At 34.8% G+C, this 19,261-nt stretch overlaps 1 protein-coding gene across 1 annotated transcript in view; it reads right to left on the reverse strand.

The window, feature by feature from the left end:
* The window catches only part of UNC13C (unc-13 homolog C), a 590,366-nt gene that overhangs the window by 461,707 nt on the left and 109,398 nt on the right, over positions 1–19,261 (reverse strand). Inside the window, exons 2-3 of the mRNA XM_007194906.2 lie at positions 5,920–5,942; positions 5,265–5,329 (exon numbers count right to left, since the gene is read on the reverse strand). Coding sequence (XP_007194968.2) covers positions 5,265–5,329; positions 5,920–5,942 — 88 coding nt within the window. The remainder of the gene's footprint in view (positions 1–5,264; positions 5,330–5,919; positions 5,943–19,261) is intronic.

Raw genomic sequence — 19,261 nt, forward strand, 5'->3', positions numbered from 1 at the left:
CATAAACTTTATAGAAGGAAACCTAAGTAATAAAAGACCAACTCTATGCCTTTAAAGAGCTTAAAATCAAGTCATCAAGGATATGAATCTTGTTAAGGTTATGCAATTTAAGAAATTAATATGTGCCATAGGAATGACACAGACGAGAACACAGATAAGGTAGATAATATTTCTCTTTTGTACAAAGAGAGAAATAGAAATCAAGAAGTATATTCCAAGCCATGTACCAAAAGCCATACTTTACATTGCAGAAATGAGGAGTCATTAGACACATTTAAGTAGAAAAGGACTGTGCTTTAAGGAGATTCATCTTTAACAGTGTATAGATTGGACTTAACGTGGAGGAATAAACTGATGCAGGAAGATCAGCTAGAAGATAAGTTTGCAACTGCCTAGGTAAAGGTACCGAGGGCTGAAACTAGACTGATGGCAATCTGAATAAGTTGAAAAAAGTACAGGCATGGTGATTGACTTGCTGTACAATTATGAATTGCGAAAGTAGATCCTGTTTGCATCTGATAACCCTTATGACAATTAACAGTCCTAATCCTAACTCACTTCTCTCTAAATCGATAGTGAACTCCTCTACCAAAGCCCCTGGGGAGAAAAGGAGTTCTTCCATGAAAACACTAATCAGAAAGTCAAAGAAAAAGGCTTCCATTTTTCTCCAAAGAGTGACCTGCTACTGTGAGTGAAGCAAACTTACGCCGGGGCTGTCATTTTCTTGGTACTTGGCAAACCTGGTTCAGAGAATGTAAGAATGTTTAATGCACGATGAACCATTGACCCAAGGAAAGGTTTATAGCTCTGGAAAGAGCCATGATCTAGGCTTCGGAGAATTTCTGGCCCTTTCCTTTAGAAGTAAGGAAATTACCTGAGGGGACAGGGAAAATTTTAATTTATGGGCTAGATAGGAAAAAACAAAAAGTTTTCAGCTACCAGAGAAAAGACTGCTGCTATGAGAAAAGATGGGTTAAGAGCCCCTTAAGAGTAAGAACAATCTTAGCTTCCAGGTTAAGTGACTGATTTCATGCCCTGACAAAACATGGAGATCAAGACTAGCAGCGGTCCCATTTGTTTATTTTTGTTTTTATTTCCATTTCTCTAGGAGCTGGGTCAAAAAGGATCTTGCTGTGATTTATGTCATAGAGTGTTCTGCCTATCTGTCATACAGAGTGAAGTAAGTCAGAAAGAGAAAAACAAATACAGTATGCTAACATATATATATGGAATCTAAGAAAAAAAAAAAAAAGGTCATGAAGAACCTAGGGGCAAGACGGGAATAAAGACACAGACCTACTAGAGAATGGACTTGAGGATATGGGGAGGGGGAAGGGTAAGCTGTGACAAAGTGAGAGAGTGGCATGGACATATATACACTACCAAACGTAAAATAGATAGCTAGTGGGAAGCAGCCGCATAGCACAGGGAGATCAGCTCGGTGCTTTGTGACCACCTAGAGGGGTGGGATAGGGAGGGTGGGAGGGAGATGCAAGAGGGAAGAGATATGGGAACATATGTATATGTATAACTGATTCACTTTGTTATAAAGCAGAAACTAACACACCATTGTAAAGCAATCATACTCCAATAAAGATGTTAAAAAAATAAAAATAAAAATGGGCAAAAAAAAAAAAAAAGACTAGCAGTGGGGAAGGTGGCGTGAAGACAGAATGACATCCTAAAGTTTATAGAGACTATAAAAGCAATGTCAGAACTATGACAAATATCAAGAGTATATTAAACCTGCTCTATCCGTATATTGTACCACCTAACTCACGTCAGGTGTAACAACTACAACAAAAACCATGATTTTAATCAAGGTAAACTTAAAAACAAAGGAACTGTTCAGAACTTTGGCTAATGATTGACTTATTCACATTCGCAAAGTTATTTGTTCATGGAAATAATTGAACAACCTTGGAAATCTCAGCACTTATTTCATGTATTTTTTTTTCTTTTGCTATTTTACCTATTTGAAAGGGAGGTCAAAACAGAAGCTTTTCTTTTTCTATTTGTCAATCTCTGTGTCATCAAACTGACATTTAAAGACATCGAAATGTCAGATACTGGGTAGCCACGGGCATGTATCACTCAGATATTCCTCAGAGAAAATCTAGGAACAGTTGGATGACAGCCTTCAGTAACCACACCTCCAGAATCAACTGCAGCATTCACCTGAGGCCAAACTCTGCCCAAGCTGCTGCCAGCGTTCAGTGAGTGAACGTGGTGAGGGTAAGGAGCTGCCCCTGTATGCTCAAGGTGGGACTCCTCTAACAGAGAGCCTCATTACTAGCACTCCCCATTGGTCCGACTGACACTTTATTAAGGCTTTTCATACTTAGTCCTCCTTCTTTCTCCTCCCCCTCTTCCCAGGTATCAGACCTATATCATGGTCCAAGGCACTTCTTGCCTACTCCTGTTGTCTGTCTCTCCACTTTATCTGAGCTGTTTCTCCCCCAAAAGCTCTTGTACGTCTGTCATCTTGGTATGACTCTTAGCTTACGTATATGACAAAAGTCACCAAACTCTTATAAAAGCACTGAGATGTTAAATGTAATGGTTTCACTGAAACAAGCATCCTTCCAGCCTTCTCTTTTTCTGTGCATCTTTTCTCTCTTCCTCTCAGTTCTCTTCCAAGAAGCTGTCTGAATTTTTATTGTAACAGATAGGAAAAATAAAGTTTGGCATGTATTTTCCAGCAACACTTACAGGAGATGTACAGAGAATGAGCAGAAATCAGCAGCATTGTTAATTCCATTGTCTGGTTTCAGTGTGTATAGATTGTGCTTTTATTGACACTTGAGAAGGGAGAGGGAAGGATGAATGTGGTTTGGCTCTGAACTCATTAGGGATGCTGAAGGTAGAGAAGTGAAGGATATAGGAGCCTTGCCCTGAAGCAGCAATGACTCCCTATTTTCAAAGTCTGCTCCAGTGTCAGTTTCCCAGGACAACAGAAATTTTAATATTGAGGATTACAGCAATATTTTACTCTACTAAAATATATATATTTAAATATTGATAGGGAAAGTAAAATAAACAAATATTTCTGGAATAGGCTGTGACTGAAAGCTTGCATTTAAAGGTACTCTTCACGTTCTTCAAGAGGAACTTGCCTTCAGATAACAGCAAATTCTCTTGAAGACTAAAAATTATCACCTCTTTCCCATACCATCATAATTCCAAAATCCCTTGCTAAGTCCTTGAAATAGGAAATTTCTGGAAAAATAATGTGGAAAGGATCTAAAGAATTGAAATGAAAAGGTGACCTATTGTAGCTAGACATTTACACAGCATACGCTTAACAAAAACATGGATGTAGATTAACTCTATTGTTCTCACAATGATAAAAGTCCATATTCAGACATGAGTTAAGAAAGCAAGTTGTTTTCAAGTGATGGATGCCACAGGAAGTTAGGAATTGAAAGAACTGTAAGCTCATAAACTCAGATAAGCCTCTAAGACTATGGCATACAAATTGTTTTAAAATTTAAATTGGAATTCAATTTTATTTTCTAAAATAAACATTTTATTAGTTTTGTCACAGTATCATTTTTTTGTAAACTTAAAGACAGTATATGTGGGGTAGTGGGGAGAGAGTAATCCATTTATTACCTGAATTTTCTATAAATAATCCATAGTGAACTTTTGCCACAGTTCGTTTTTATAACATATTTAAATTATTGTGACATTACAAATGTGAATATAATTCTTCACATATTTAAAGGACATTGAAATGTTTGTATACATAAATAATATCTTAGTTACTTATTTGAAAAATCTCAGTAAAAATGATGTTATTATTCAGGACCCTTAAATTTGAAACTTAAAATTTTTCATATGTTTAATTTAAAGAAAATAGCATGTGGATGTTATTCAACAAAATTCATTTGAAGAGGATGAGAATATTATAAAACATAACCGTGAGACTATTTCTTTGCCCCTCCAACAAACCCTAAACCATATATCTAAATTTTGCTTCTATTTCTATTGTACACAAATGTGTTCAAATTTCAACACTTATAAAACAATTTAACTATCTATCCTGTGCATAAGCTTTGGTCCACACATTACACTTCGAAAATTGATTATATGTTTGTTCTAGTATCATTTACAATAATGACACAGAAATATTCTGGAAAATTCATTAATAGAAGAATGAACAAACATTACATAAATGTTTTGAAATATTTATATCACTTATGAATAATGAAGTGGAAAGTTTTCCAAGGTATGTTGTCAAATAGTAAAAAAGAAAAGGTAAGGAAAAAGAAACCCACAAGTTGCAGATGAAATATAGCATAGTAATTAAGATCACAGACTCTGGAACTAGACTAACTTTTGAATACTGACTTTGCTACTTACTAGCTGTATGAAGAGAAAGGTTTGGTTTTGGTTGCTTTTCTTTCTTTCTTTATTTTTAACTACTTTATACATCAGTTTCCTCAAGTGTAAAATGGAGGTCAAAACAGTACTTACCTCACAGGGCTACTGTAAGGAACAAATGAGTCGTTATATATGAAACAACTGTAATGATATCTGCTATTATGTCAGCACTAAATTAGTGCTTCTTTATTTACATATAGAATGGCCTAATTTATGTTCAACACACAGAGACAAACAAAACTACTATTCTATATGAACTTATAGAACATATATGTTTGCAAGCACACAGAAAAAGGCCTAACAACACACATGCCAAACTGATATCAATGTATCATTAGGGGCATTAAAGGAGATCCTTTGCTGTTTGAGTATCTTACATAGAAAATATAATTAATACATTATTTTGTGATTACATTTTAAATACTTTATACACTCATTAAATGGAACTATAAAAAATAATGGTGAAGATTACATTCATTCACTTATTGACAAAAAAATGTTCATGCACATATCATAAAGTGCAAGCAAGCAGATCAAAACACTATTAATTTTATTAACATGAACTCAGTAATGTAAAATTCTATGGTTATGTTTTGTGTATGGATTGATTATGTTAATATTTATTCTGGCTAGGTGATTTCAACTTTGTTCTTTATATATAGATACATGTATATATAATTAAACATAAATATATACAAATCTATATATTACTTTTTTAAAAACACTATAAAAGCTATTTTACTGTGAAAAGAAAGCAACAGCAAGGCAAGCTAGTTATATCATCATGCAACATTCTGCACTCAAAATACACATGTTGAGACCACCACTGAGAACCATTGATGAATGGAATGAATTAGAAAGGTTATGAATGTACTTACCCACCAAATGCCTGTAGTGCAGAGAATTTGGAAGCATCCAAACCATTGCCACTTACTATTCGAGCCTTAAACGAAAATGGAGAAAAACAAAACAAAACAAAACAAAAGAAAGAGGTTTTTAGCATCCTATAGCTGTGTATACATGAATTTGGAACACGCATCAATTGCACTAGACACGTAACACCTAGTATGACAGATGCTAAGCAGGGTCAGCTTCAAGTCAAAGCTACTGTGTTTTTGTGAGTGGAGGTTTTGAAATTAGCTGTCAGCATTCAGACAAAAGCACTGGCAGAGTCGAGGAAAATATCATATTCCAAATACTATTTGCCCTTAAAACTTGGTATGTGCAGTGAAGATCATGAATCAGTCAGAGAGATCATGATTCGCCAGACTTAAAAACAGATGCTGAGTTTGACCGTAGCAGACCCCTAGGTTGGCAAGTGTAAGCTAAAGTAAGCGAAGCTGGCAAGGTGTAACCTCTTCATAAATGCAACAGATTGGGGCACACTTAAAGGACAACCAAAGAATGGAAAGCTGGGATAACATGCACAGTTGACAACTAAAACAGAAGAACCAAAACAGGTCTAATATGTCACAAACAAACATGTACAAAAGACAAGATCCCTCAGGAGGGAAGAAAAAGTATGATTTAAACCTTTTCATCCACAGAACTGCTATCTGAAAGAGAATCAGGAAAAGAAGGAATAAATGTTAGATGGAGTACTTTTCAAGAAATCATTTAAACATATACATGAACAAAGTGTTAGTGTTACATAGTTTAAAATCATAAATGAACCCCAAGGGAAGAAGGATAGTTGGTCCTCACAATTTAAAGAGCCGGAAAATGTGCCAGAATGCTTGAAAAGTATAAAAGGGTGATTACAGGACTTAACGAAAGACAGTGTGTCATAAAAAGAAAAGAACAGTTGAAATATCAGAATGCCTAGGCTCCAGTTGGGGCTCTGCCACTTACTAAGCACACTGGGCAAACTACCAAATTCTCTGGAGTCTGGAGTCTAGACCTACCTCTGAAATCAAGTCACTAAGACTTTGCTTTTTGCCTCCAAACGTTGTGGAGAGGATCAATTAAGATCAATACATATGAAAGTAAACCCCAGGTGACTATATAAACTAAAGATGTTTTATTGGGGGATTATTTATGGCTTCTCATAGAACTTCAGAACTAAAAGATTAATTAAGTATATTTCATCTTGCAAATAAGAAAACTTGCCTCAAGGGGTTAAATGACTTAGGATCCCCAAACTAGTAAATGACAGAGTGGGACACAAACCCAGGGCTTCTGATCCCCCACCTGCTGCCCTTTGGATCCAATGTTTCAGCTGAATTGAACAAAACAGTGAGGGGTGGTTGATCCACAGTTCTCCAGTGCAACTTAAGACAAATCACAAGGTCTACATTTATCACTTTCAACTGCTCATGGGCCCAAGTAGATGAACAATGGACTAGTGCTTTTTTTTTTTTTTTTTTCTTTTTGAAACTCAAGTCTAAATCTGTAAGGGTCATCATAGCATGGTACATTTCTACCTTACATAGTGTTATTGCTTTTTAGCATAAAGCTGGAGGGATTTCTCTATGAATACAAGTTTGCAGAAAGCTAGAGCTGGCATGACTTTGCAGTTCATGTAGTCCAATCCCCTTATTTTTATAGATGAGCCCCAGAGACAGAAAGATTTCCCCGAGGTCATATAACTCAATGATGACCTTTATTGATAAAAATCTGAAATATATTTTTTTTCTTAACTCATTAAGTATGAACTGGTTAACATAACTAAATATTTTTGTGCAATATTTAAGATTTTACAATATCCCAGGGTTCTATCTTTGAATATAAAACAGGGTAAGGCACAATATAGAGTAATAAAGCAAATCTTATTTATGGCCATAAATATTTTTAAATACTTCACAAAATACAGAAAATAAAATTCAGCACAGTATCAGAAGAATAATATATCATAGCCATGAAGATTTTTTTCATAAGCATGATTTAAAATCACTGACAAATTTAACATGACATATTAACTGGTCATAAAATACATATCTGCATTTCAACAGGAACACACAAGTTATTAGATAAAATTTCAAAATCTTCCAAATAATTTTTAACCTATTTAAAATAGGATTGGAATAAGTCTTAAGTTTAATATGCTAAAAACATCTTTCAGATGTTTCAGACAGGCTGCCTGTTGATTTTTTCAGAATCAACTTAAGTGTAAAATATTAGGGCATCCCTGTTACAAAAGCAAAACAAAAATGTTCACTACCATATTCTAACTTAATTCCAGAAATTCTGACCAATATATTAAAACAGAAATAAACAACACAAATGTTGAAAGGTAAAATACAGAGTTATTATTTTTCAGGAATTACAGTATTATACCCTGAAAACAAGCCAAACCAAACCACCTGGAAAACTATTAGGATAATAAAATAGGTGGCAAAGTGAATATATAACCAACACATCAAAAACAACATTAAGTTATTTCCTACTAACTAGCAATAACTAGTTTGGAATACAATGACATTAGATCTCATTTCAAATATCCAGTACTGTGACATAGTCTTCCATTCTAACTGGCTTCTATATCAACCACTTGACTATATAAAGGTAATCTTACCAAAGTTGTTATTTTTCAGCTGCTAAATGTGGTAATACATTAACTTTTCATTCATTGATTCATTCAATGTTCATTCATTCTTTCACTGAATACATATTTTTATTAATTATCAATGAACCTTTGTTGTTCACTTTGACTCCTTTCTTGTCCCCATTTGAAACCTTTCTGAAATACAAATATGATGTCACTTCCCTTTTTAAAACCCACCAATGTCACCCAATGCCCATTTGAGAAAATTAGATCTATATATACTGGAAATTCATGGCTCACCAGTCCTCATTCACATCCTACACTTTGGCCACAATTAAATTCTTGCCATTTAGTTTCCATGACATGTCTTTTAAATGTGTGCCTTTGCATTCTCAGTTTCCTCCCCCTAAAACAAGTTATCGCTTTCTTCATCCAGCTAACTGCCTGTCAGCCTCCAAAACTCAGCTGAAGCATAACCCCCTCTCCTGGAATCTTGTCACTTTTCAGTGATTCATGGTCTTTATACATGAGCACTGCACACTGTATATTCCTCTTGGATAACCCTCAAAATTTTCCAATTTCCTTATCTGAAATCCTTCTAAAAAAGTGTCTCAATGATAGTTTATTTAATCTTTTTGTCAACTTCCATTATATTCCTGAAACACCAGGAGATGACTAATAAATGTTTGTTAAGCAGTGAATGTACAACCTTACATAAGCTATACAACTTTACTGAAGTATTTAAAAATCCATATAAAGAAAACTATTATTTCATCTTTCTGTATAGGGAGGATGAATTACTTTCTAACAGATTTATAGATTTAACAATTAAAATCCTAATGGCAAGTTGTTGTAACTTGAAATTATTCTAAGTATAACTAGGTCAACAAAGAAGTAAAAACACGTAAGATTGTTTTAAAGGAGATTAATGAGGACAGATTACACAAATATTAAAAGTCTATAATAGCTAAAATATTATGGTTGTGGCAAAATAATAGAAGATCAGTGAAACATAAAATATACCAAAGTAATATACCCTTATACTTAAGAACTTAGTGAATAAGAAAGGACATATTATTATCAAAGAAAATGAGAAACATTAGTTAATAAATGATGCTTATGGGGGCAGAGACAAGATGGCAGAGTAGAAGGACTTGAGCTCACCCCCTCTCACCAAAACACCAAAATCACAACTGACTGCTGAACAACCATTGACAAAAAAACACTGGAAACTACCAATAAAGATATCCAAAGACAAAGAAGAAGCCACATGAGACACTAGGAGAAGCACAATCATGATAAAATCAAATCACATACCTGCCTGTGGGTGGGTGACCCACAAACTGGAAAACAATTATATGACAGAAGTTATCCCAGAGGAGTGAAAGTTCTGATCCCCACATCAGGCACCCCATCATGAGAGTCTTGCATCAGGAGGAGTCCCCAGAGCATCTGGCTTTGAAGGTCAGTGGGGTTCTGATCACAGGAATTCCACAGGAATGGGAGAAACAGAAACTCCACTCTTGGATGTTGCACACAAGGTCTTGTGCACACCCGGACGCAGGGGAAAAAGCAATGACCTCATAAGAGCCTGGGCCAGACCTACTTGCTGGTATTGGAGGGTCTCCTGCAGAGGCAGGGGGAAGCTGTGGCTCACTGCAGGGGAAAAGATAATGGAGGCTGTAGTTCTAGAGAACACTCATTGGCAAGAGCCCTCCTGTAGGTCACCATTTTCCCACAAGACCTGGCCCCACCCAATGGCCTGTATGCTCCAGTGCTGAAACACCTCAGGCCAAACAACCAAGAGGGTGGGAACACAGCCCCACCCATCTGCAGACAGGCTGCCTAAAGTCATCCTGAGTCCACAGCTTCCCAATGAACACACCACTTCACATGGCCCTGCTCACCAGAGGGACAAGACCAAGCTCTAGTAACCAGTGGGCAAGAACCAGTCCCTCCCACCAGGAAGCTGGCATAAGCCCCTTACACCAGCATTATCCATCAGGGGACAGACAGCAGAAGCGAGAAGAACTAAAACCCTGCCTCCTGAGGAACAGAAACGGCAAACACAGAAAGTTAGACAAAATGAGACAGCAGAGGAATGTGCCCCAGATGAAAGAACAAGATAAAACCCCAGAAGAACTACTAAGTGAACTGGAGATAGGTAATCTACCTGAAAAAGAATTCAGAGTAATGATAGTAAAGATGATCTAAAATCTTGGAAAAAGAATGGAGGCACAGACAGAGAAGGTACAAGAAATGTTTAAAAAAGAGCAAGAAGATCTACAGAACAAACAGAGATGAACAGTACAATAATTGGAATAAAAATACACCAGAAAGAATCAATATCAGAATACATGAATCACAAGAATGGATAAGTGAACTGGAAGACAGAATGGTGGAGATCACTGCTGCAGAACAGAATAAAGAAAAAAGAATGAAAAGAAATGAGGACAGTCTAAGAGACCTCTGGGACAACATTAAACACACCAACATTCTCAGTATGGAGGTCCTAGAAGGAGAAGACAGAGAGAAAGGATCTGAGAAAATATATGAAGAGTTAATAGCTGAAAACTCCCCTATCGTGGGAAACGAAGCAGTCATCCAAGTCCAAGAAGTGCAGAGAGCCCCAAGCAGGAAAAACCCAAGGAGGAACATGCCAAGAGACATAGTAATCAAGTTGACAAAAATTAAAGACAAAGAAAATATTAAAAGCAACAAGGGAAAAGCAAAAATAACATACAGGGAATTCCCATAAGGTTATCAGCTGAATTTTCAGCAGAAACTCTACAGGCCAGAAGGGAGTGGCACAATATATGTAAAGTGATGAAAGGGAAGAAACTACAACCAAGAATACTCTACCAAGTAATGCTCTCATTCAGATGTGATGGAGAACTCAAAAGCTTTATAGACAAGAAAAAGCTAAGAGAATTCAGCACCACCAGAACAGCTTTGCAACAAATGCTAAAGGAACTTCTCTAGGTGAAAAAGAAAAAGCCACAACTAGAAACAAGAAAATAATGAATGGAAAAGCTCACCAGTAAAGGCAAACATAGAGTAAAGGTAGGAAGTCATCCACACACAAATATGAAGTCAAAACCAGCAACTGTGAGAAGAGGAGAGTACAAACGCAGGACATTGGAAATGCATTTGAAATTAAGGGACCAACAACTTAAAACAATCTTGTTTGTATACAGACTGCTATATCAAAACCTCATGGTAACCACAAAGAGAAAATCTACAATAGATACACAAAAAATAAAAGGGAATCCAAACACAACACTAATGTTAGTCGTCAAGTCACAACAGAAGAGAACAAAAGAGGAGGGGAAGGAAAAAGACCTACAAAAACAAAAACAAAACTATTAACAAAAGGGCAATAAGAACATACATATCGATAATTACCTTAAACATAAATGGATTAAATGTTCCAACCAAAAGACACAGACTGGCTGAATGTATACAAAAATAAGACCCATATATGTGCTGTCTACAAGAGACCCACTTCAGATCTAGGGACACATACCGACTGAAAGTGAAGGGATGGAATAAGGTATTCTATGTAAGTGGAAATCAAAAGGAAGCTGGACTAGCAATATTCATATCATACAAAACAGACTTTAAAATAAAGACTGTTACAAGAGACAAGGCAGGACACTTCACAATGATCAAGGGAACAATCCAAGAAGAAGATATAATTGTAAATATATATGTACCCAACATAGGAGCACCACAATATATAAGGCAAAAACTAACAGCCATAAAAGGAGAAATCTACAATAACACATTAATAGTGGGGGACTTTAACACCCCACTTTCATCAATAGACAGATCATACAGGGAGAAAGTCAAAAAGGAAACACAGGCCTTAAATGACACATTAGACCAGATAGACTTAACTGATATTTATAGAGCATTCCATCCAAAAGCAGCAGAATACACATTCTCCCTACTGCACATGGAACATTCTCCAGACCTGACCACATGCTGGGCGACAAAATCAAGCCTAGGTAAATTTAATAAAATTGAAATCATATCAAGCATCTATTCTGACCACAATGCAATGAGATTAGAAATCAGCTACAAGAAAAAAACTGGAAAAAAACACAAACACATGGAGGCTAAACAATATGCTACCAAACAACAAATGGATCATTGAAGAAATCAAAAAAGAAATCAAAAAATACGTGGAGAAAAACGAAAATGAAAGCATGACAATCCAAAACCTCTGGGGCTCAGCAAAAGTAGCTCTAAGAGAGAAGTCCATAGCAATTCAAGCTCACCTCAAGAAACAAGAAAAATCTCAAATAAATAACCTAAACTTACACCTAAAGCAACTAGAAAAGGAACAACAAAATACAAAGCTAGTAGAAGAAAAGAAATCATAAAGATCAGAGCAGAAAAAATTGAAATAGTGAAGAACAATAGAAAAGATCAATAAAACTAAAACCTGGTTCTCTGAAAAGATAAACAAAATTGATAAACCTTTAGTCAGGCTCATCAAGAAAAAAAAACAGAAAGAGGGCTCAAATCCAAAAAATTAGAAACGAAAAAGGAGAAGTTACAATGGACACAAAGGATAATAAGAGAATACTACAAGCAACTATATGCCAATGAAAGGAACAACCTGGAAGAAGTGGACAAATTCTTGGAAAGACAGTCTCCCAAGACTGAACCAGGGAGACATAGAAAATATGAATATGCCAATCACAAGTATTGAAATTGAAACTGTGATGAAAAAACTAACAAACAAAAGTCCAGGACCAGATGGTTTCACAGGCAAATTCTATCAGACATTTAGAGAAGAGTTGATGCCTATCCTTCTCAAACTATTCCAAAAAATTGCAGAGGAAGGAATATTCCCAAACTCATTCTATGAGGCCACCATCCCCCTGATACCAAAAACCAGACAAAGATACCACAAAAAAGACAATTACAGGCCAATATTACTGATGAACATAGATGCAATAATCCTCAACAAAATACTAGTAAACCAAATGCAACAATACATTAAAAGGATCACACACTACGAATAAGTGGGATTTATCCCAGGGATTCAAGAATTTTTTTAATATCCATAAATGAATCAGTATGATACACCACATTAACAAATTAAAGAATAAAAATCATATGATCATCTCAATAGATGCAGAAAAAGCTTTTGACAAAATTCAACAGTCATTTATGATGAAAACTCTCCAGAAACTAGATTTAGAGGGGAAATACCTCAACATAATAAAGCCCATATATGACAAACCTACAGCTAACATCATACTCAATGGTGAAGAGCTGAAAGCGTTTCCTCTAAGATCAGGAACAAGACAGTGATATCCACTCTTGCCACCTTTATTCAACATAGTTTTGGAAGTACTAGCCATGCCAATCAGAGAAGAAAAAGAAATAAAAGGAATCCAAATTGGAAAAGAAGTAAAACTGTCACTGTTTGCAGATGACATGATACTATGAAGATGACATGATACTATACATATATAATCCTAAAGATGTCACCAGGAAACTACTAGAGCTAATCAATGAATTTGGTAAAGTTGCAGGATATAAAATTAATACACAGAAATCCATTGCATTGCTATACACTAACAATGAAAGATCAGAAAGAGAAATTAAAGAAACAATCCCATTCACCATCGCATTAAAAAGAATAAAATACCTAGGAATAAACCTACCTAAGGAGGGAAAAACCTGTACTCCAAAAACTATAAGATGCTGATGAAAAAAATCAAAGATGACACAAACAAATGGAAAGATATACCATGACTGTGGATTGAAAGAATCAATATTGTCAAAATGACTATACTACCCAAGGCAATCTACAGATTCAATGCAATCTTTATCAAATTACCAATGGCATTTTTCACAGAACTAAAACAAAAAATCTTAAAATTTGCATAGAGACACAAAAGACCCCGAATAGCAAAAGCAATCTTGAAAAAGAAAAATGGAGCTGGAGGAATCAGGCACCCTGACTTCATACTATACTACAAAGCTACAGTCATCAAAACAGTATGGTACTAGCACAAAAAAACAGAAATATAGTTCAATGGAACAGGATAGAAAGCCCAGAAATTAAACCATGCACTTATGGTCAATTAATCTACAACAAAGGAGGCAAGACTATACAATGGAGAAAAGACAGTCTCTTCAATAAATTGTGCTGGGAAAACTGGATAGCTACATTTAAAAAAATGAAATTAGAATATTCTCTAACTGCATACATGAAAAAAAACTCAAAATGGATTAAAGACCTAAGTGTAAGACTGGGTACTATAAAACTCTTAGAAGAAAACATAGGCAGAACACTCTTTGACATAAATTGCAGCAAGATCTTTTTTGATATGTCTCCTAGAGTAATGAAAATCAAAACAAAAATAAACAAATGGAACCTAATTAAACTTAAAAGCTTTTGTACAGGAAAGGAAACCATAAACAAAATGAAAAGACAACCCACAGAATGGGAGAAAATATTTGCAAACAATGAGAGGGACAAGGTATTAATCTCCAAAAGTTACAAACAGCTCATGCAGCTCATTATCAAAAGAAAGAAAAGTAAAGAAAAATCCAATCAAAAAACGAGCAGAGGACCTAAACAGACATTTCTCCAAAGAAGACTGCATATGGTCAATAGGCACATGAAAAGATGCTCAACGTTGCTAATTATTAGAGAAATGCAAATCAAAACTACAATGAGGTATCACCTCACACAGGTCACAATGGCCATCCTCAAAAAATCTACAAACAATACATGCTGGAGAGGGTGTGGAGAAAAGGGAACCCTCTTGCACTGTTGGTGGGAATGTAAATTGATACAGCCACTATGGGGAACAGTATGGAGGTTCCTTAAAAAACTAAAAATAGAGCTACTACATAATCCAGCAATCCCACTCCTGGGCATGTATCCAGAGAAAAACATGGTTTAAAATGGATATATGCACCCCAATGTTCACTGCAACGTTTTTTTTTTACAATAGCCAAGACATGGAAACAACCTAAATGTCCATCAACAGATGAATGGATAAAGATGTGGTACATATATACAATGGACTATTACTCAGCCATTAAAAAGTGTGAAATAATACCACTTGCAGCAATATGGATGGACCTGGAGATTATCATACTAACTGAACTAAGACAGAGAAAGACAAATATCATATGATATTTCTTATATAAAGAAAATTAAAAAATAATACAACTGAACTTACTTACAAAACAGAAACAGACTCACAGACTTAGAAAAAAAACTTATGGTTACCAAAGGGGAAAGGTGGGGGTAGGGATAAACTGGGAGTTTGGGATTCACAAATACACACTACTATATTTAAAATAGATAACCAACAAGGACCTGGTTTATAGCAGAGGGATCTCTGCTCATTATTCTGTAATAACCTAAATGGAAAAAGAATTTGAAAAAGAATAGATATATGTATATGTATAACTGAATCACTTTACTGTACACCTGAAACTAACACAACATTGAAATCAAATATATTCCAATATGAAATAAAAATTATAAATAAATAAATGCTACTTATAACATTGGGAAAATATTTCTAATACTCATTTGTATCTCATACATATATCATGAAGTTCCAGATGTATTATTAAATTTAAAGTAATTCAAATCCAAGTAAGAAAAAGCAAAAATAAAAATGTATATTTATTAAGCCTATGGAATAAGAAGATATGCTCAAACTTAGAAGTAAAAGAATACACCAAAGAGAAACGTTTGATAAATTTATATTCATTTACTATTTTTGTATATAAAAACAAGAAAATAAAAATATTTTTTGCTGAAAACATGTATATTAATCTGTTCAATGTATAAATAACTCTCACATGTCTGTAAAAAGTGACACTAATACCCCAATAGATACATGGTCAAGAATGTGACTAGAAAATTCACAAATTAGAATGCAATGGTCAATAAGCATGAAAAATTAACCAGTTTATTAAAACTATGCCTAACCATGATTATAAAGTTAGCAAAGTTTAGAATAATGATATTAATTTTAATGATATTGAAAATAATTACCAAGGTCTTTGAGGATATCATGAATCAGGCACTCTGATATAGGGTTGGTAACAGTGAAAATTATATTTGTCAGAAACCTTTTAGTGATGTCTAGCAATAAACTTTGTTCTGATGGGTAAATTCCTTTTTCGGAAGTTGATGCTAAGGAAATTAATTTTGTTATGGACTGAATTGTGTCCCCGTTAATCCATATGCCAAAGTCTTAACTTCCAGTACCTCAGAATATAGCCTTGTTTGGGAGTAGAGTTCTTGCAGATATAATTAAATGATGTCATACTGGAGTAGGGTGATCCACAATCCAGTATAACTGATGTCCTTATAAGAAGGAGAAATTTGGAGACAGATAAACCCACACAAGAAAAACATCACATAAAAATCAGAGTTATACTGCAAAGCCTAGGACCTACCTACCAAAAGTCACGAGAGAAGCCTGACAGATCCATCCCTAGAGCCTTCAGAGGGAGCACTGCCTTGTCAATACACCTGGATCTAGCCTCCAGAACTATGAGACAATTTCTCTTGTTCTCACTCAGTTCATGGTGCTTTGTTACAACAGCCCTAGCAAACTAAAATAATTTTAAATACTGAAAACAATCTATGTGTGAGGATCTGCATTGTTTCATTACTTACAACAACAAAAAAAACTGGACATACACAGCCAAGTATAGAAGTGTGGGTTGAAAATTATGTTCTATGACCTAGATGCAATAATTTGCTACCATTAAAATAAATGCATTTAAAGACTATATAAAGATGTAAGAAATATTAATGGTGTATGTATATTATATATGTATACATTTATATTATACATGTTACACATGTATGTAATCAATATACACATTCTCACAATGGCTTTGTTCCTTGATGAATTGCCTTTTACTCTACATGTAGCTATTTTGCTTAGTTGAATTCTGGTTAAAATTCTAATTACATGCTGGATAATCCCCATAATGCTTCTCCTAATGCTGCTTGTCTTAGAAGCCCTACCATCTCACATCAAGGTCATTTTGCAGTTCAGTGACTTGGTATCTTTAATATAGACCCATGGTGCCTCCATCTACTTATAGTGAAACCTCCTCTATAAATGGGATTATAGTGAATTTCTGTGATTATATGTTTCTTAATGTCTCAAAATAACATAGTTAATTTTTGTAAACATAATATTTATCAGGTGAACATCACTATTCTAATCAACCATGCTGCATGGGAACCTAGTAAACTAAAATCTTTAGCATGTAGGAGTGCACATGATGTAAGTTTAATAAGCCCATCAGAAGTTCTTGTGTGAGCATCCCTGAGAAGGAAATCTGAATGTGACTGAGGCAACATGTGACCACCTTTGCCCTCAGTTTTCCCTCATATAAGTGAACTAAGGTTTGACTAGCTTGTATCTGAAGCCTCTAACTAAATTTCATGCTTTTGTTTTCGTATGTATAATAAAACTTCACTATAACAAAGTGTATTTACTCACAGGCTACCACAAAAATATTTAAAATTAGTATCTAATGCTTAAATGAGTGATTTATAATCACTTCACATCCTCCTAAGACAAAAGTAAAAATTGTTTCCGCTCTTGATAATTTACCCCATAACACAACACCTTTGGAAGGAAATTTGGTAGAAGAGACCTCTAAGTTTGTAAAGAATCTGAGTTCTAGAGTCATACCTGGCTTAGGAGTTTCGTTAAACTTCTTTGCTCTAAGATTCTTCAGTGATAATATATAGCTTCCACTGGTAGTAATATTTCAGTATCTGCTTTGGAAATATGTTTGCTTTACTTACCAGCACATCAAAATATCTATCACTTTTACAACATGTACAATATATGCCTGAGAATCATGAAATGGGAGCTGAAGACAATTCAGAGAAAATGCTATAATGTTATCAGAGGACTGTTGAGTTGCCATTAACTTTTACAGAGTACCTACTATGTGCTACATAATCTGCAAAGTACATTATCTGTACTTTTATTGAATGCTGTGAACTGTCTTATAATGTATCAATATTCCTTAGATGCTGCCAGGGCAAAGGAAATGCTGTGAGCGTGGCTCACATTTCAGTTCTAATTCTGGATGCAATAGGGTGGGTGCTAAGTGAAAGATTAATGCTTATTAACTCATCTTACACCTTTGTTCAAGGAGGTGACCTGAAAAATTGAGTCAAAAATATGAAAGATATGATATGGGAGCACAGAGAAGAAATCTCTCTCTCTAGCCAGAGAGGATAAGGGGTTTAGAAAGAATTAACAGGAGATTATTTATGAGTGGGTCTTTGTCAGATGAAGACATTCTTGGCAGAGGGAAAATAATTTTAAAAGGCACTGAAGCTTGAAAGAGTATAGAGTGTTAGGAACTAAAACATGGGAATGTGAGAGTAAATACTAAGAAATAAAAGGTAGATAAATGGAGTTCAGAGTATGAAAGTCTTCACATATCTTATTAAGGACTTTATACCCTAACTGCAATTTGAAATCACAAATAGTCTTCCAAGCAAGACAGTGACATATAACATGAACAGAATTTTATTTTCTGTTTTAAGAAATCAAAACCAGTCCTCTGGACAAGGCAGAACAAGATGATATGGAATGGTCTGCTAATTGATCCACATATACCACAATTTTACAAACATACACAAATGGTAAGTAAAGTAATTTTTAAAACTTTAAAGCATATCTAAACTCAAAAAGAAGAACAATCTCCCAATATGTACAAATGAAGTAGAAATTCAGCACTAACTATGAAAGAAATAAAACCCAAAATTGCTTACAGGGGTATTATGACCATTCATTCATTCATTCAGCAAATATTGATCAAGTGCCCCCTAAGTGCTAAGCATTGTGCTAGGGACTAAGGATACCAAACTTGAAAATAAAGATAAAATTACATAAGCAGTCGTGATATTTAACGTTAAGTCCACATCACGGAATCTGCACAAGCAAAGCTAAAAAATTTTTTGAAGCTACCTGGGTAAATAAGGAAGTCAATACAGTATAAATACACTCATACAATAAAAACGAATGAGATAAAAATTATCTATGGCAATGGAGAAACAAGGAAGTTTTCCATCCACTTAAAGACATAAACAAAATAAATTTACAAAGGAAAAACTGAATCTCAGGCCTGTACCAAATGTGGTTTCACAATTCATATCAAAATTAAATACATTTATTCTTTTCACATAAAATACTAATAAAAATTGACAATGCACCTTGCCACAAAAGAAACCTCAACATATTCCATGAGAGTGTTATCCTAAAGACCAATTACATAAGAAATCAACAATGGGTTAGTGATTTAAAAAAACAAAAAAAACCTCCATTTGGAAACTCATCAACATTTCCCCTT

The sequence above is a fragment of the Balaenoptera acutorostrata genome, chromosome 3, assembly GCF_949987535.1.
Source record: "Balaenoptera acutorostrata chromosome 3, mBalAcu1.1, whole genome shotgun sequence".
NCBI lineage: Eukaryota > Metazoa > Chordata > Mammalia > Artiodactyla > Balaenopteridae > Balaenoptera > Balaenoptera acutorostrata.